The sequence below is a fragment of the Pogoniulus pusillus genome, chromosome 18, assembly GCF_015220805.1.
Source record: "Pogoniulus pusillus isolate bPogPus1 chromosome 18, bPogPus1.pri, whole genome shotgun sequence".
In the NCBI taxonomy this organism is placed as follows: Eukaryota; Metazoa; Chordata; class Aves; order Piciformes; family Lybiidae; genus Pogoniulus; species Pogoniulus pusillus.
In genome coordinates, this window is record NC_087281.1 from 14,917,109 (window position 1) to 14,936,744 (window position 19,636).

The following is a 19,636-nucleotide window of genomic DNA, read 5'->3' on the forward strand; positions in this document are numbered from 1 at the left end:
GGACATTGCTGCGTGGCACTGCAAAAATGGCAGCGTGGCTCTATGATGGGCTTTGCTTTCTTTTTGACTTTGGCAATGCTTGCAATTTTTTGCTGGACAAACCCTGGCTCATGACAGAACTGTTAGCAAGTAAGTAGAAGCTCTTACTAGACAGAGCATCAAATCTGGTTCCTGTATGGATGTGTTACTTTAGTATTCCTCAATAGCCAAGCTGGTTCTTAAACAAGAATACTATTAAGATACCATTGGTTTGGTAAGGCTTCAGTCTACAGCTTCGCTTCCTAAGGGTATGACTGTCCAACAAGCTGTGGACAACCATTGTAATTGAAGCAGCAAGGCTTCAGTTCCCTAGATGTGACAGTCTGTGGCAGTGGATTCTGTCATTTTGCTGGTTCAGACAGTACACATTTGAAAGTGCAAATAAGGAGAGCTTGTCAGAAGTCCATCTGAAACCTGTGCTGTTCCCTCCAGATTTTCATAACATTGCTCTTCCCTGGAGGAGAAGCATCTTTGCTCTAAATAGCATAACGAAAAGATTTTACTGTCTAACTTTACACTTAATAGTTGCTAAAGCAGCAGTTACTGTTGTGAACAAATGCAAAGTTCCTCCAATGCAGTTGGTATGTGCTCCTGATCTCAGGAGCTGTTACTATACTGTTTCAGAACATATCTGCTATGACTAAGGGAGAATCTGGGGAAGCTTTAATTGGGAAACTTTTGTAGCAACTAAAGTGGATCAAAGGATGTAAGCTAAGTTAAAGAAAAAGAAACCTAAAAACAAGAAACAGGGATAAAAAGCTTTATTAGCAGCAGGGCAAAAAACAGAGACAGTGGAAAAGAATATGCTAATATAATATCACCCTGATATCGTGTGTGCTGTGTGAAATAAGTGCTGATACTGGAGAGATGTTGTAAAAGAAAGATGCCAGCTTTTTGGATGTGCTTGTTCTGTGGGGCTCCTCACACCAGGCAGTTTTATGACAGCATCTTGCTTTTTTTCCCTTGCAGACAAAATCATCCATGGATTCAGAGCAGCTCATCCTTCTGTGAGTCTGAAAGCCACATTTTACTACTTTCACAGTGTTTAAAAACAGTGGAGTGTGCTGTGAGCTTGTGTTTGGAATGCTTGACACGTCATTCCCTGCTTGGGCCAGATGAGCTGCCACTTGTCCCATTTCCCTGTCAAAGTTTGGCAATGGAACTGAATGTCACCCAAACTACAACACTCTGTGTGTGTGTAACTCTATGACAGTGTGCCCAGTACATGTGCAGAAGGGCAGCCACATGCCCATCTGTGTAAAAAAAGCACAGGAATGAAAATGAGATGTCCATCTTTCCTGTGGGCTGGAGCCTGCCTAAAGATCAGCTGAATCCTATGTTAGGTCATGGTTTGGTGCAGAACAAGGTGGTGGAGAATAAAGAGCTACTGCACAGGGAAAATCAGGCAAACAGGCAATATGATTACCTCACGAGTAAAGGAACAAAAACCTTTGCCCCCATAACCAAATTCCTGACTAAGGGTGGGAATGATTTAGTTGTTTTCAGTCAGAATGGAAAACACCAAAATGAATTAAACAGCACAGTGACTCTTACTCATGCTCCTGTCTCTCCACAGACAACACAAACAGCATCAGAACAGCCACGAGCTGTGTCTGTTTCTGATGAAGAGGATGAACACGTTGATGATAAGGAGTATGAATTGGAACTCCAACCTGTGGCAGTACACCAACTCAAACAGACAAAATCAGTCCCAGCTTTGGTCAGCACTCCATTTGATGTAAGCCAAACCAGCATCTTCCTGATCAGACAGCCCTTGGATGAAGAGCTGGAGCCCTACCATGATATATGTGTCAAGTGTAACTTAGAACTGAGGCCTGTGGGAATATAGGCATTGTGCTCTGCTTTGGTTTCTGATGTCAAAGCAGACCGAAGCTGTCTGTATTTAGCAGACCTCCAAGTGCCAAAATGGTGACTTTCCCTTCTGCTCCTATGTCCACAGAGTGCACAACCAGGATCACAAGGCCTGATGACTCCATCATTTTCTGATGAAGAGGTCAAAGATGAAGGAGATAAAGATGGAAAACATGAGGATAAATGTGATGAGGCTGAAAGTGGCGAAAACTGGGAAGATGACTATGAGCCTGTCCCTGTTATGATGCCACAGTCTGAACACAGTAAATCAGTAAGTCCAGCTTTGGCCAGCACTGTTTGTGGTGTGGCATTCAGAGTGGCATTTGCTGATCAGACAGCCTTTTGAGGAAGATTCTGAGGGCTGGATTCCTGCCATGACCTAGTGCTTCACCAAACCCACTGACACCAGGAAGATCTGTTTTGATGTCTCATGTTAGACCTCAGTTTTCTGTCATTCTGACAGGGAGTGTGAATTAGGCACAGCATAAAAGGGGGCATTGTGTCTTTGAATGTTGCTGGGGTAAAAGGGAGAACCTTGCCCAAAGTATCTGTGTACACTCTCTTGTCTTCTGTGGAGAGAGCAGTGGTCAGAGTCAGGTAACAGCCTTGCAGGGTACGTGGGAGAAGCTGTCCCCTGGAGGTACCTGTCCCTCCCCACGATGCTCAAATAAGCTAAATGAACAGCTTAGACTACACCCTTAACTTGCAACAAGGCAAACTCATTGTGTTTCAGAAAATCAGTGAAGACTGAAATTGCTTCCAGCCATGAGCACCTGTAAAACCAGCCTTTCCTTTGTGCTCTTTCAGTTTAGGGCATAGACAGCAGACCCAAACAGTTTTAAGAGCTGGAGGCATGGGTGTTTAGACAGTTTCCAAAATATGGTTCAAGAGGAAATGCAGACTTCATTACCACATGTTATTGTTTCCATGTCAACTTAGCATTTGGTAAAGTTCCTAACAATTTCAACACAATGCAAAGCTTTTTTTCTCTTCCCATAGGTTTTACATCTTGCTGCACACTTCCTGAAGTGACATGCAAGATGATGCTGCCAAATCCCTCAGGTTGTTTCTGCTGTGACCCCAATGAAATAAAAGTGTGGAGAGATGTCCAAGTATAGCCCCCATGATACTGCATAAATTGAATCATAAACTGTACACATCCATGTATTTCCCCATCCCTGCTCTTTGTTCTTTGCTCATTGCATATTCTGCCAATGCAGTAAACTGCTGGATGATGCAGACTTGCTCTAAGAGATTTAAGCTGAGCAAGGGCAGCGTAAAACCATACAGTACAGAGCCTCGTATAATTTATGTTGCTTCTAACTGAAGCTTGGCACTGTGTTAACAGCACCTATCTCTATCTATTCCATTGCTTTCCATCACCTCAATGGGTAGAAAGGACCAAAAGGATGCACAAAAGTTTGACTTTTCCACCATATTATGGAAAGATAAACTCAGATTTAAAGCTCTTTGGAGGTGCCTATCATTGTACTATCAAACAGCAGAGCTCCTTCCTTCATAGCGTCTCTGCATGTGATGGTAGCAGAAATAAGATGACTTCACTGTAGTAAATGGGCAGACAAAACAACTGCAATGATTCCTATCAGGGTTCTGTCCTGCAGTTTCTCCTGCAGCTTGGGAATGTTCTAGTTCTAACACTAATAGACCTCTCTTAGATGTAACAGGCAGATGGTCAGTGGTGTGAACTACTTACTGAACCACTCTTGAGGTTATGCCAAGATATCTGTATAGCTTTCTGTAAGCCAGTGCTTTGAGGTCGCAGGAAGAACAAGGTCAGAAGTGATTCACCTCATGTTTTTAAGAGTGCCTATTGCCTTGACTGGCTGCACACAGTTGCTGAGCTACATTCAGAAAAGGTAGAGGTAATAATTCATAACAATTCACTTATTAATTGAATTTTTGTGTCCTCTTACATTTGTAAATTGTGCGTGAAGATATCCTGATTTTCTTGTTGCTCAGAGCTATTTGTTGACACAGGAAACAGAAACCACAGTAAATGCTGGCTGAGGCTTACCCTTCTTTCGTAAAGGCTGAGTAAAACAGCCATCATCTAGGCACTTACCATGAGGGCTGGTGAAAGAAAAATGGAGTGTAAAGTCAAAATATGGGAAGCTGAGAAACAGAGATAACCATCATAAAAGGGTTTGCAGCCTCTTGACCTCAGCAATATCACCAGCTACATGCCATAACTTGATCTTTGGCATTAAACACTCTGCTGAGTAGGCATTTGCTTTGTTACCATCTTCCTGGCTGTCCTTTTTCCCAGCTGCCTTAACCCTTGGGCTGCTGCCACACTCCTCCTCCATCTGTCCCTCATGACACATTCTCTCCATCCTTGAATTAAATTTTGGTTACAAACCCCCCTGAAACAAGTCTCAGAGCTCCTTCCCAGACATTTGATGAAGAATTCAAACACAAAAATACAAAAGTATCTGTTCAGCCATTTTGATCAACTCCTTTCACCCACACTGCAATTTTTGCCTGCCTCTGCTACTTTTGTCTGGCAATGTGCATATATACAGTCATGCTCTGAAACACAGCTGGAAAACAGAAAAGACAGGAAGCATCATTTCTGTTCCTCCTTTTTAGCATGCCTGTGGTTCACTCTAGAATGTCAAGTCTTTGCCTTCAACATGGAACAGCTTGGATTGCCACACATACCTTTTGGGACCAGTTTCCTAAATACCTGCAATGATGTTCCTAGCTCAATGGAACACACAGCACAGCACCGCTCTATGACAGTCTCTGACCATTACATACTTGCCTCTGCATAGACACAAATTTCAAACTCACATGCAATTTTTTTTCCATACCTGAGAACATTATCAAAATTTCCAAGACCATTTCCTCTCCCCCCCCCACATTGAGTGAGAAATTGTTTCGAGCACTTCCATTTTCAGTATGCATTTGAGTGCTAGGATGAAACTAACGAAGAGCCCATTTGTGAAAAACATAGAATCACAGAAGCAACCAGGTTGGAAGAGACCTCCCAGATCATCTAGTCCAACCTATCAACCAGCCCTCGCCTCATCCAAGCTTTTCTTGAACACCTCCAGGGATGGTGACTGCACCACCTCCCTGGGCAGCCCATAATAAAAAAAAAAAGAAAAAAAAAAAAAAAAAAAAAAAAAAAGATGTGGGGAGGCCTGTGGATGTGGTCTATCTGGACTTCAGCAAGGCCTTTGACACTGTCCCCCACAGCAAACTGCTGGCTAAGCTGTCAACCCGCGGCTTGGATGGTAACACTCTGTGCTGGGTTAGGAACTGGCTGGAGGGCCGGACCCAGAGAGTGGTGGTGAATGGTGCCACATCCAGCTGGCGGCCAGTCACTAGTGGTGTCCCTCAGGGATCAGTGCTGGGCCCCATCCTCTTTAACATCTTCATAGATGATCTGGATGAGGGCATCGAGTCAGTCATCAGCAAGTTTGCAGATGACACTAAGCTGGGGGCAGATGTGACTGAGCTGGAGGGCAGAAGGGCTCTGCAGCGGGACCTTGACCGCCTGCACAGATGGGCAGAGGCCAATGGGATGGGGTTCAATAGCTCAAAGTGCAGGGTGCTGCACTTTGGCCACAACAACCCCATGCAGAGATACAGGCTGGGGTCGGAGTGGCTGGAGAGCAGCCAGACAGAGAGGGATCTGGGGGTACTGATTGATACCCGCCTGAACATGAGCCAGCAGTGTGCCCAGGTGGCCAAGAGAGCCAGTGGCATCCTGGCTTGTATCAGGAGTGGTGTGGTCAGCAGGAGCAGGGAGGTCATTCTGCCCCTGTACTCTGCACTGGTCAGACCACACCTCGAGTACTGCGTTCAGTTCTGGGCCCCCCAGTTTAGGAAGGACACTGAGATGCTTGAGCGTGTCCAGAGAAGGGCGACGAGGCTGGTGAGAGGCCTTGAGCACAAGCCCTACGAGGAGAGGCTTAGGGAGCTGGGGTTGTTTAGCCTGGAGAAGAGGAGGCTCAGGGGTGACCTTATTGCTGTCTACAACTACCTGAGGGGTGGTTGTGGCCAGGAGGAGGTTGCTCTCTTCTCTCAGGTGGCCAGCTCCAGAACAAGAGGACACAGCCTCAGGCTGCGCCAGGGGAAATTTCGGCTCGAGGTGAGGAGAAAGTTCTTCACTGAGAGAGTCATTGGACACTGGAATGGGCTGCCTGGGGAGGTGGTGGAGTCGTCGTCCCTGGGGCAGTTCAAGGCAAGGTTGGATGTGGCACTTGGTGCCATGGTCTAGCCTTGGGCACTGTGGTAAAGGGTTGGACTTGATGATCTGTGAGGTCTCTTCCAACCTTGGTGATACTGTGATACTGTGATACTGTGAAGAGTCCTGCATGTGGCAGATTGGATTTCCCAAGGGTCTGCACTCAAAATAGCACCTCTGGGGCATCACTGCAAGCCAGCTTTCTGAACCTTAACCAATTTCTCATTGCAGGACTCATACAGTCAGACATACGGGCAGCAGAAACAATTCAAAGCGGCAAACAAGGACGTCCTGGACAAACTGAGTACGTAGTCTGTATTTCTGCTCTGAGAAAGCAGGGCATTGTATGTATGTCTCCCAATTACATGTGCCAAATGTTCACTTGCAGTTGAGTGTCCAGAGTCACTCACAACTCCCTACACAAGCTGACACTGTCCCAGGAGGAAGCCAGAGGGAACTCTGGCTGTTGCTTCTGCCTCTGAGAGCAGCTGTGACTGGGCTGAGTTGGCCTGAGCTTCCCGCTATGGCAAAGACAAAAGCAGAGATTCTGGCTGAGCAGAAGGCTGTGGCCTGGTCTGCTGCACCTTTCAGTAAGCATCTTTAATTTTGTTTCTTTCAGGGAGCATTGTGAGCGTGGGACACCCCCAGAAGAAATACTTAGAAACTGAAAAACTCGGCCAAGGGTAAATCCAACCACAGTTTCTTATACAAGTACTTATGCAAGCAGCAGGCTTTAGTGTTGGTCTCTCCTGTTTGGTGCAGCACTTGTGGGAAGGTGTTTCTGCTCCATTCAGCATGTCAAAAGCCTTTTTCAGATTCTCATTTCTTGCTGCTGTTCTGTTTCTAGGGGATATGGAGCTGTTTACCGAGCTGTCGAAATCGACACTAAAGGAGAGGTGAGATTCTGCAGGTCTTCAGTGCTTTCCCCTCAGATGTCAGCTTGGGGATGGGGCTGTAGTGCTACCCTTTGTAACTGCTCTAAGAGAGAGGTGATAAACAAAGTGCATTCGAGAAGAACGTAGATTCAGAGTGTGTTGATAGAGATTTGTGCGGGACCATGTCAAGAGGATTTCTCTAGATTTTACAAGGCCAAATGTCCATGGCCCTGTGTCCTGTAACCAGATCCCAAAGCAGCAGAGGTGTAGGGGTGCTGTCATGTATGGGACTGGGCTTCTCAGTCTGAGGAGAAGATAGTTTGGCACGGCTTGGCTCTGACACTTCCGCAACACTCCTGGTATGTTCATTCTGATCCAATGCAACAGACTACTGAAGTAAATGCCTTTCAATATCATTCAGGTGGCTATTAAGCACATGACCATCAGGAAAGAGTCTGAAAGGGTTCTAATGAATGAAATCCTGATTATACGGGAACACAAGCACCCAAACATTGTCAACTATTTAGACAGGTGAGTGGTTCTATTCTTAGCAGGTGAATGTTCTTCCGCATGTTGCAAGCCAAAGATACTCACTGGCAAAAAACTGACGCTTTTATTACTGCTCTGCTCTGCCACTGTTTTCTTTCCAGCTATGTGGTGGATAATGAACTGTGGCTGGTTCTGGAATACCTGGCTGGAGGCTCCCTGGATGATGTTATTAAAGAGGTGTATATGGAGGAAGGACAGATTGCAGCTGTCTGTAGGGAGGTAAGGGATGCTGCATTTGCTTCCTATTGTTTGGACAGGATGGTCCTTCTCCACTGGTGGTGAGAATCTGAGTGATGTCATCTTCAGAGGCTTTGGTGCTTTGGTTTCCCTGCTGCTTTTACAATATGGAGAGGAAAGGACATCTTCCGTGAACTGCTTGCCAGTAACACTGCGCTTCTTCAAAGCTGTTGTTATCCTCTTCAGTATTCATATTGTACTGTCTCTTCGTTATCCTAGTTTTGCCCTTCTCAACTTTGCCACTTCAGTCTTTCCCTGGAGTGTGCCTGGACTGCATTCCTTGCTTGTAAAAGCAAATGTGCTGTTGACAGAATTTAACCAAACTGCAAAGAGTCTTCAGCATGGAAGGACATGGACAGCCTTCCACCCGAAATGGAGTGCTAGCTTCTGGGAATTGACTAACAGGCTCTTTCAAACCTGCTGTAGAGCCTGACCACAAAATCTCTGTCATGCAACCCCCCCCACTGAAAGTGATCTACTTCGTACTGAGGCAAGGGACTTTCTCATTTGCAATCCGCTTTTCGTATAGATGGAGGTAGCACATTCAGTGCAGCAACAGCCACTCTGCCTGTGTTTTCACAGGACACTTTGTAACAGTGGACATATCTTTTACAAAAGCCTGTAGGCCTTTCTTTCAAATGTTATTACTCTTCTGGTGTTGGAGCAGCAATCTGTGCCTCTTGACAGCACAACATTTGAGCATTGCTCACAATTCATCTAGAAATTACATCTTTTAGAGCTCTTTGCTTTCTTTTGTGATGAAACCAGGTCATTTTTAGCTTCATGTTTATTTTTTATTCTCCAGTCTCTGCAAGGCTTGGATTTCCTCCATTCCAATGCAATGATTCACAGAGACATCAAAAGCTGTAACATCCTGCTTGGAATGGATGGGTCTGTCAAACTGGGTGAGTATTGGTTTGGGCAAGTTCCTCCCAGAAAGATTTACAGTCTAAAGCTTCAAGTGAATGAACGCTGCAGCATGGAACTTGAAGGCTTAGTAATGTGGCCAGTTCATCATTCCCATGGCTACAGTCCTGCTTAACCAGTGTCTGGCTGCTTCTCCAGATAGATTCAACCAGGTGTTCTCAGAACAAAATGTAGTGGGGGGTTGTTTTGCTTGGTGGCCTAATTCTAGCTGGCTTTAACAAGACTTGTTTTTCTTCTCAGCTGATTTTGGCCTCTGTGCTCGGATCACCCCTGAGCAGAATAAAAGGATGACATATTGTGGAACTCCCCACTGGATGGCACCAGAAATTGTGAAGGCAGAGCCATATGGCCCCAAGGTAGACATTTGGTCCCTTGGCATAACAGCAATAGAGATGGCGGAAGGAGAACCACCGTATGCCTATGAAACGTGTAACAGGGTAAGGTGCAAGTTATCATTGTCTTTCTAATCGGTGCCTCATTTTGTCTCCCAGGAGACAAAATCTCAGTCACATCAGCATGACCAAGGCCCACCAAAGCTTGCTTCTGAAAATGCTACTGAAGCACACCAGCATAACCTGCCTACAGCTCTGGCTACCTCAGAGGAGAAATGACACACAGCCAGTTCAGAAATCGGCCATGCTTGTAATGTCTCCTCTGGTTTTGAAGTTGAGCTGCATCTCAAGCATTGTCCGCTGTCGAGTTTCTGCAATTGGGAAATTTCTAGGAAAGGCCTTGCATCCATATCTGCAGACAAAGGAGTCTCTTTAAACTCAACAGCAGTGCCCATGGCTAACTCACATCTCACCACAGAGGTGGATTTCCTCACTGTTTTGATTAGGCCAGCACAAGTGTGTCTTGTACCACCTAGGTGAAGCTCATCTAGAATTGTGATACTGCTTCAGAGGACAATTGCAGGTGCCTGCTGTCTGCCAAGTTGATCTTTTCTTCATATGATGTTTGTATCTTCTGCTTACATATCTATGTTCAAAGTGAGGTTCCAAAAGTTTCTGGTTTTACCAAAGGAAGAAGCTAACCAGCTTATTTGATCTGGTTACCATTTTTCATCCAGAAGACAGCAAACAATTGGATGATCTTTGTCTTACAAATGTCAAATGTGCTTTTGCTGGTGTACTTCACGCTGTCTCAGCCAATGTAACCACCACTGAGGCAAGATAATTTTGATGTTGGAATAGCTGTGGCTCTATCAGGACTATCATTTGTTGTTCTAGAAACATCATCTCTATCCCATTGCCACAGAAGAAACTGTTATGAAAGAAGCAGATGAAGTCTTGTGCTTCCTTTTTATCTAGGTGAACATTCTGATTGCTGCTAATGGAACACCAAAGTTGAAGAACCCTGATGAAGTGTCTGCAGAGCTTCGCAACTTTCTCAACTGCTGCCTGGAGGTGGATATGGACAGGCGATGGTCTGCCAAGGCCCTTCTGCAGGTATGTGCATATTGCTGGTAATTAGAGGAGCACTGCTGGAACCTGTGAGTAACTGAGTTTGGAAAAGTAATGGTTCATTTCTTTTTCTTCTTCTGGACAGCATCCCTTTGTCACATCAGGATGGCCTGTCTCCACCTTGATTCCACTGATCACTGCAGCAAAGGAAGCAAAAAATGGCATCCATTAGTGCTTGAAGCCAAGACCCTACTGTGACATCTTGGAGTAGGACTTAAAAGGGAAGCTTGATAATGCCTCAACTCTTCTTCTGCAGAACTGACGGACAGTTCAACACCCCACTCATCACTATCCTCTTGGTAGAATAGAGAACAGCTCAGTCCCTCTAAATGTAAATAAAACAGATAATTTGTGTTCTTCCTGTGTTCTGCGTCCTTTATTTATTTTTAAGATGAAGCAGAAATTAACAAAGAGAGGTAATGACCAGAAATACTTTGCTGATTCCAACATTTCCAAAGTTAAGCAAATTCAGTGGGAAGAATCTCCTCCTTCTCACTGTGTGAATAAGCTGCACATTCCCTTATAAATTGTCGGCTATTTGTCAAAGACACTAACTCCCTCTTATGGGCTATTCTTGCTACAGTTTGGAATTGGAAAAAAGATTCTCCTTCATCCACAAACTCCAGCTGCACTGTCTTTGGAATGCAGCCCACTTCCTGGTATCATGGATACATGGTGGGAAATCATGGTATCATGGAAACTTGGTGGGATGAATCCTGTGACTGGAGTGTGGCTATCGAAGGCTACAAGCTGTTCAGAAGGGACAGGAGAGGAAGAAGGGGTGGAGGTGTTGCCCTCTGTGTAAACAAGTGGTTAAGAGTGTAAAGAACTGTTACTAAGGAATAGCCTTCAGCAGGTTGAAAGCTTGTGGGTAGGAATTAGGGACCAGGACAACAAGGGGAACCTTGCAGTTGGAGTCTACTACAGGCCACCAAATCAAGCAGAGTTTACTGATGAAGCCTTCATGCTCCAACTTGAGAAGGCAAAGCAATCAAAGGCTCTCATCCTTCTAGGGGATTTTAACCACCCTGACATGTGTTGGAAAAGTAGCAAGGCTGGCTGCAGGCAATCCAGGAGGCTCCTAGAGTGCCTAGATGATAACTTCCTAAGACAATAAATTAACAGCCCTACACAAGGGGAAGCATTGTTAGACCTGTTGGTCACAAACGCGAACAAAACCATCAGGGATATCAAAGCTGAAGGCAGCCTGGGCTGCAGCAACCATGCCCTAGTGCAGTTCACTGTCCTAAGGCAGGTGTAGCCAAGGAAAACCACAACTGGGACTCCACATTTTAAGAAAGCAAAGTTTCAGCCTTTCAGGGAGTTAATTAATGAGACCCTGTGGGAAGCAGCCTTCAGGCACAAGAGAGCAGAGCAAAGCTGGCAGATCTGATGTCCTGGGTATAGAGACATTGCTCAGGTGTGTAGGGATGACATCAGGAAGGCCAAGGCACAGCTGGAACTGAACTTGGCAAGGGATGCTAAGAAAAACAAAAAAGGATTTTACAGGTACATTAACCAGAAAAGGAAAGTTAAAGCAAGCATCCCCACCCTTGATGAGCAAAAGCAGGGATGTCAGTTGATGGGGAAAAGGCAGAGACTTTCAACAACTTCTTTTTGCCTGCATCTTCACCATCAGCCCCTTCCTCATGGCTCTCATGTGGTTGGTCTACAAGATAGAGACCAGGGTAACAAAGTCCCTCCCACTGTAAGTGAAGACAGCATGTGTGATCAGTTGAGGAATCTGAAGATCCACAAGTCCATGGGATCTGATGAAATACATCCCAGAGTCCTGAAGGAACTTGCTGACACAGTTGCCAAACCACTCTCCATGATATTTGAAAAGTCCTGGCAGTCAGATCAAGTTCCTGGGGACTGGAAGAAAGGAAACATTATACCCATCTTTAAAAAGGGTAGGAAGGAGGACTCCGTGAATTACCAACCTGTCAGCCTCACCTCCGTGCCTTAGGTTGGAAGGGACCTTAAACACTATTGTGAGCTGCAAATGTGTGGCCGCCTGCTATCGAGCCGCAAAGGAGGGGATGCTCCGTGCAGACAAAGGCACGGTGCAGAGAGGCAGCTGTAGAAAGGAGAGGTTTTCTAAATCACCCCCCTTTATATACTCGATTTTGAAATCCAACTGGCCAACAGGCACTGGCACCATTGTTCTGGCCAGTGAATACAAAGCTTCCTGCCTCCTTTGGCTAGGCAGGCATGGTGAGGGCAGCAGAAGACACCTGACACGAGGTGCTAAGCCCCATAGCCCTCAAGGCTTTGCTGGGGCCAAACCCTTATTGTTTGCTCATCTACTCGCTCCCAGACCCCAGCACGACAGGAGGAGGAGGAGAGCCAGGGATTAAATCTGCCCGACAGGATTTATGCCCTACCAGGACATAAAGTACGCCCACTATTATAATTCTCTTAGTTCAAGTCTAGGAAGATCTGAGCAAGGGGACCCCTGCTTCTGTGAGGCCGTCCGAAACAGATGGCTGCCCAAGCTTCTAAGCAGAACATGGCCGCTCAGGCTCTTCTGTGGAGAACGTGGCAAAACGGCCATCGCAAGCTGTGCCACTGGGCCTGAGGCAGTCTTCTTGCGTTGTACTGGGGTAGCTGTGGTAGAAATCAGGCCTTTCTGCCTTAACCCCCTTGTCTGTAACAACTATGAGGTACTGCAGCAGTGCACTTCCCGCCACAGGGCTGCATGAAGGTGTGAGTTTGGGTATTACCTGCTCGCCCCTACTCTTATGAGATCACCCAGACTAGACTCGGCTGAGCTGGAAATGAAGAGTGAAGCTGTATTGACAGCTTAGCACAATACACAAGCAGATATACACAAACACATACACAGTTATATACACATCAAAAGTAACACAGAAACACAATACCCCTCCCAGAAACAAAGTCTCCAGGAGGGCTCTTGACCCACACCCCCTTCCTCTCATCCTCCCTTCAGTCAAACATTGCAAGAAGGATTTGGACATGCTGGAGCGTGTCCAGAGAAGGGCCATGAGGATGATCAGAGGGCTGGAGCAGCTCTGCTATGAGGACAGACTGAAGGAGTTGGGGCTGTTCAGTCATCTGGAGAAGAGGAGGCTCCCAGGTGACCTGCTTGTGGCCTTCCAGTATCTGAAGGGGCCTACAAAAAAGCTGGGGAGGGACTTTTCAGGATATCAGGGAGTGACAGGACTAGGGGGAATGGAGCAAAGCTGGAGATGGGTAGGTTCAGACTGGATGTGAGGAGGAAGTTGTTCAGCATGAGAGTAGTGAGAGCCTGGAATGGGTTGCCCAGGGAGGTGGTTGAGGCCCCATCCCTGGAGGTGTTTAAGGCCAGGCTGGCTGAGGCTGTGGCCAGACTGATCTAGGGTAGGGTGTCCCTGCCCACGGCAGGGAGGTTTAAACTGGATGATTCTTGTGGTCCCTTCCAACCCCAGTTCTATGATCCCAACATCCTCATGCCAAGGAGAAAGACAGGTACAGCAGCAGAGTCAAGCTCAGTGTTTGACGTGCCCTCACTACATTCAGTCATGGGAAGCTCTGTCAGTTGTCACACTGCAGAAGGCTACACAAATCATAACCAAGTAAGAAGGTCTACAAAAAATAATGCAAGATCAAGGAGAGGAGCTGAACCCTATTTGTGTGTGAAGCACCCGTCTGATCTACATTTTGACTAGTTGCGTTTCTCAACAGAAAACTGAGGGATGTAGATTACTGTTGTGTTTTTCTCTTTCTTCTCACAGCTAAGTATTTAGTTTCTTTCAGTAGAAAAAATCCAGTTAAACGGGCACAGCAAACGGGCACAGAAGGCACGCCGGCACTGGCCCCGTCAGGGTGAGACCGACCGCTCCCCCCCTGCAGCTGCCGCAGGGCGCCCTCAGCTCGCCAGCAGAGCTGCGCCACTCTCGGCCGATGAGGCGCTGCGAGCCCGGACCCTGCGCCGCGGCCGCTCTCAGCGCTCCCGCGCCCGGAAGTGACGCACCGGCCGGCGCCCGGCGGGAACGCGGGCTTGCGCCGCTGCTCGCTTCATGGCCATGTTCTCCTCAGCTCCTGCTTCGCCGCGCACCCCCGGCGGGTCGGCCCGCAGGAACATCGGCAGCGCCGCCCCTAGCCCTCTCTCCCGTCCGGGCGGCAGGAAGACTCTGCCGGTCGTGGCGGCAGCCAGCTCCCCGATGCTGTTCTCCCCGGTGCCGCGGAGGAGCGGCTCCCTCTCTGCCCGGTGAGTTCCACCCTCTCCACCCAGCCGTGCCTTCGGCAGGTGCGAGGGTCGCTATTCCCCGTTCGGCCGAGTTCGTTCCGGGTGCGGCCGGGGCTCCCGCCCGCGTCGGCCCGCGCCGGTCGGCCCCTGAAAGTTTCTCTTCTCGCTCTCCCTTTTTTGGAACGAAACCCGGGCCTTGTGTTGTCACGATGGCTTGTATTTAGCCTCCTCGTAAGTATTTAGTAGTTCGGGTATTCTGTTCGCTAATTGACTGTCCTAAGTAGTTTAGAATCGTAGAATGGTTTGGGTTGGTGACTCAACCACCTCCCTGGGCAGCCCATTCCAATGCCTGACCACTGTTTCTGTGAAAAAATGTTTCCTAATGTCCAGTCCAAACCCACCCAGTTGCAGCTTGAGGCCGTTCTCTCTCGTTCTATCACTGTTTACCTGTGAGAAGAGACCACCAGCAGCCTCTCCACAATGTGCTTTTAGGTAGCTGTAGACAGCAATGAGGTCTCCTCTCTGCCTCCTCTTCAAACTAAAGAGCCCCAGAAATTGAACAGTGATTTTGTGGCTGACAGAGGAATGTGTATTCAAAGTGATCTCTTTAAAAAGTAGAGGAATTTGATGACAGCTAGCTATTAATGAAGAGGATACCAAAGTGTTGCTTTGGATGCTGCTCCCAGAGGGATAATACTTGCTTTACAGAAACCCATTTCATCGTATCTAATTATAAACAGATACTAATGAAGTAAATGTCTGATTAAACTGATGAAGAAACAATAAGAGGCTAACTATAGCTTTTTCATTTCTTTAAGAGCAACTCCTACCAGAGTTATCCAGCATCCCTCAGCAAGCGAGACTATTAACTATGATGTTAAATCTTTTGGATCTTCTCTGCCTGTTAAGGTTATGGAAGCCCTGAAGAAAGCTGATGGTAAGACCTGACTTTATCGGTTATTTTTGTCATGTCAGTTTTCATAAGAGAAGTGTTAACATGTTGATGCTGGCTTTACAATGTAAACCAAAATGTTTGTGCCTTGGTTTGAATCTCACTTGCTTAACTATGTAATTATAATTGTAATAACACTGATGTGAATACACGTGCATGTAAACATCCTTCCTGTGCAGTCTTAACCAGTATATCCTAAAAGCCAAGATTTTAAAGAAGGCCAGTAGTAGTATTCTAGTAACTTCTCCATACTGGTTCTTTTTCACTTGTTTTGATTTTGTTGTGTCCTAGAGAGGATGCTCTGTTTTTTAGATGTATTTTTAATCCACCTTTGTTGTCACTTCTAAAAGCCTCAGTGATACAAACCTTTACTTGAGTTCAAGAAATGATAAGTTATCCTCTATTCTGTTCTTCCCTTTGGGAGCCAAAAATGTGTATCTTAAAAAGAACCTCAAGAATTGCTGACCAGTTCACAAAGCTATTGCAGTTTGCTGTAAATTGGTAGTTTCTAGGATTGTCTGGCTTAGCACTCTCAAAGCTGAGTTTGTCAAATGGATTTTTAACCTATATGTAGTAACTTGGTATCTTAAATACATGGAAGTTCTGACATGAAATTTAATGGGAAAGAAATATTTTCATGTGAGAATGAAAGTTTATGTGTTTAAAGGTTATTCTGGAGTGGTTTAAAAATCTGAATGCTTGAAAAAATTACTTTTTACGTAGCTAATGACCAGCTGAGCGTTCAGGTGGATGAAAGCGGATGGGCTTGGCTAGTCCATAAAGAGAAGCTGATCGTTTGGAAGATTGGTCAGTCTCCAGTAGCCAAGGTAACTGAAAGATCAAGATGGAAAAAAAAAAATCTGTATACTACTCTGGGGGGGGGACTAGATGATCTTTCAAGTTCTCTTCCAGTGTCTGACATTCTATGGTGATTCTATGCTAGTTCAACAAGTTACAGGTTTTTTAAAGAAAGAGCTTCTTGTTAAATTGGAATTTGTCTGGTTTCCCCCAGAAGCAGCAGAGATTGTATGAAGTCATACTAACAGCAATACCTGAAACTCAAGCTTTTGAGGGAACTTAATATTTTTGTATTAATTGTTAGCTTAATACTAAGGTTGATCCTTTACATTTCAACATTTTTTCAGTGAATAGCAAGTATAGTAAGAGGAAAACCTATCAGTGTCTTTCAGTTAGTGCAGCGTATGTTAATTGCACAAATTCTGCACTTAGAGTGGAGTGTAGGTGTATACATTTTCATACTTGCAGAGAATTTCAACTACTTAAAATCTTTGATTGTTGCACCTTAAAGAGGAGGAGGGAGGACCTTTTCCCCTCTCCACTCTGGTAGTACCTACTGAGCTTTCTCGAGCTCTTTAATTTTGTTTTGCTGCCTTGTTAGGTGTGTTAAGGAATGATTAGATAATTTCACATCTGAAGGAAATAATTCAATATCATAGTGTTGTACGAGGCACTCAGAAATAATTAAAAAGAGTAATATTTGAAAATTTACAAGTAGGTGTTCTTTAGCTGCTTGCTGTTTGTGACAGTGATCCTATAAATGTCTTGTGCGATTCCTTTGGTTCTCTTAGGCAGTGTCTGGGTTAGCTGAAAATTAATTTTAAGCAGAATAAAAAGGTCTAAATCCTTTGTGGCAGAGAATAAGTTCAGCCAGTCTGATATTTATTATGACCTCTTTCTTTTGTACAGTTATCTCAATGCAAGGAACTGCAGCTGCCACCCAGTGACTTCCAGTGGAGCGCTAGTTTAGCAGCTATAACTTGTCTCAGTTCCTCCAGCGAGGCGCCTTCTCTGCAGGTAATCAACCTTTAAATTAGAGTGTTTTAAGGTATTTTGAACACGCTGGATTTTGCCGTGGACTTACTTATTTGAAAACAGCATTTAATCTATTAAAGATTAAGGTTGATAGTATGCAATAAATATGTTTGAAATAAACAAGATTCTGGTAGTATTTTCAACTTGCACTATTTATATATTACAAGATCAGGTTAAGTAGTATTTTTCCTAACAATTGTTTTATGTGCTTTTGTTACAAACATAATTACAGTCAATTAAGAGGCATTCTGCTAACAGACACCGAGGCATTCTAATACTCACTCTAAGCAAGTACAATTTAAATGCACACTGGTTTCAACACTGGCTTAATTCATACGGATGAGCAAACACTAGCACCCTCCCTTGACTGGTCTACTACATTTCATGAGTCAGAAGCTCTAATGCAGGTACACTGTGGCCTTGTGTCTTTGTGAAGAGAAGAGCTGCTCTGTGATTCGATGTTTCTCTTAATGACACTCAAGCAGCTTCTGTATTTAATTTATTGTAGGCATTTTAAGTTTTCCATTGTGTAGGTTATAATTCTTGGCATCTGGAATTCTCCAGAGGTTTCTTTTTGTCTTGTAATTATCTTTTGCTTGCATTTCAGTAGTAGACTCTAAATTATCAGGATCAAGAACCAGTAGAAAATATTGCTAGCACAATAAGAGGGTATAGCATTCTGTGCACATAATAAGTTATGCTACAGAATCATTTTGCTATTCAGGTCTAGGCTTGGTCAGTGCACATCTGTATGTATTTACTACTTTTTTGTGTGGTTTTCACCCACAATCTTGATATGTAAAATCATGTTTTAGCTGGAGCTGCAGTCCAATTATAATTATCTTATGTGTTCTGTTGTTTTCTCACTTGAAGTCTCTGGCAGTAATGGTTGCTACCAGCGAAGGCTCTGTGCGCTACTGGCCCAATGTTGCACATGAAGGTTCCTATACAGAGACTTTTACAGACTTTGGAGGCTCTCTCTGCAGTTTCCTAACAGCAGTAAAGGTACAGTGCTGTATAATTTGTATTAAAACACTAGTTTAATTCCTAATTTAATAATTGAAAAGCATGCTTCATGTTATTGGTCCTGAATCTCCAATAAATGCTGCACAGCAAGCTATCAAACGTTCTGATGAGCTATCCAGGTCACTGATGAGTGTAATGATCTTATGTAGCAGAGATGACAGGTAGCCACAATAATGTTGATATTGAGAAAGCATGCAGAAGTCAACCCTGAGGTTAACAGGACTGATTCAGTACCTCAGCCTATGAGGGGTATCAGTGTTACTACTGTGTTCGATTCCAGAGGTAGAAATCCTCTTATCAGAAAAAAAGGTAACTAATTAATCTGTATCTCTAGACCACACACTCAGCATCTTGTGTTGTAGCCCAGTAGTGACTGAATTTCAGAGATTTCTGTATAAGAGTAATTAACAAATATTAACTGTTCTTAGAAATTCTGCTTTCTGCTGTCAGTGTGCCTAAATGTGGAAAACTCGAAATTCAGCATTACACACAATGAAATTTTTTATGTCTTCAAAATTAATTGTGAATTGAAGTTACTTTTTTGTCTCATGACCTCTTCAACATCTGCTGCTCACATTGTGTATTATATATTCTACAATGTTAAATATTATTCTGTACTAAATATTATTTTAGGATACCACTAAACTTGTTTTTTCAGCAGCAGCCTTTTATTAATACTTACTTTGCACGATGCATAAGACTGTTCACATTTTTTAATGAAAGTAACACTTTTAATCATTTCCTTCCAAGGATTACATAAGATTTTAGTTCTATTCTTAAGCTAAAATGGAATTTCATGGATAAAAATTTTGTGCAATGCTAAGAAAATGTGTATCTACGAGTGCTAAGTACCAGTCAGGTGTTTGACTTTTTGGCATAGCCAGATGAAAGATTTGTCATGTGTCCTGTAGAATAGGATGCTGTTAAAAAAAACAGCCAACAACAAAAAAGTTAGTGTGCTTAATAACACAATTTTTAAATGCACTCATGGAAGTTCAGTGTAATGAATTTTTATTGTATGAATGTTAGATGTAATATTACCCGTAGAGAGCAATTAAAGATATTGTTTAAAAGTATACTGTGAGCTCTGTACTGCACTGATTCAGAGAATAATGTAGAAGTTTGAAAAGAAAACATAGAAATCAAAAAGAGAATAAGATGGAAAGTTCATGTAAACAGTCCTTTTATGTGATAAATGCTTCTCAAAACCTTTTTTGTTGTTAGCCCTCAAGTGCAATGGATTTCTTGCATCTTGTTTAGGTGGGTTGAGAAATTCCCCCTCAAACAAATCTGAAATCACCAGACTAGCTCAGAAGGTTTGGAAGTAAGATAAAGCTCTATTTTAGAGCCAGCTAAATTTACAAGCATATATACAAAATTATATACAATTGTTTACAATTTAGAAATAATACAGAAATCCAGTCCTCCACCCCCTGGACAAAGAGAGCTCAGAAG

At 44.4% G+C, this 19,636-nt stretch overlaps 2 protein-coding genes across 2 annotated transcripts in view; both read left to right on the top strand.

Annotated features, from left to right (window-relative positions):
• Positions 1-23: 23 nt before the first annotated feature.
• LOC135183476 (serine/threonine-protein kinase PAK 3-like) lies at positions 24-10,521 on the top strand. Its single transcript, XM_064158513.1, has 13 exons — positions 24-129; positions 1,009-1,046; positions 1,616-1,777; positions 2,000-2,182; positions 6,359-6,431; positions 6,747-6,810; positions 6,975-7,023; positions 7,424-7,533; positions 7,653-7,770; positions 8,594-8,693; positions 8,956-9,152; positions 10,026-10,163; positions 10,264-10,521. The coding sequence occupies exons 1-13, from the start codon at positions 27-29 to the stop codon at positions 10,348-10,350; spliced, it is 1,422 nt and encodes a 473-aa protein (XP_064014583.1). The 5' UTR covers positions 24-26; the 3' UTR covers positions 10,351-10,521.
• Positions 10,522-14,170: 3,649 nt separating this feature from the next.
• The window catches only part of NUP133 (nucleoporin 133), a 31,902-nt gene continuing 26,436 nt past the window's right edge, over positions 14,171-19,636 (top strand). Inside the window, exons 1-5 of the mRNA XM_064158514.1 lie at positions 14,171-14,391; positions 15,189-15,307; positions 16,046-16,149; positions 17,030-17,137; positions 18,029-18,160. Coding sequence (XP_064014584.1) covers positions 14,201-14,391; positions 15,189-15,307; positions 16,046-16,149; positions 17,030-17,137; positions 18,029-18,160 — 654 coding nt within the window. The 5' untranslated portion in view covers positions 14,171-14,200. The remainder of the gene's footprint in view (positions 14,392-15,188; positions 15,308-16,045; positions 16,150-17,029; positions 17,138-18,028; positions 18,161-19,636) is intronic.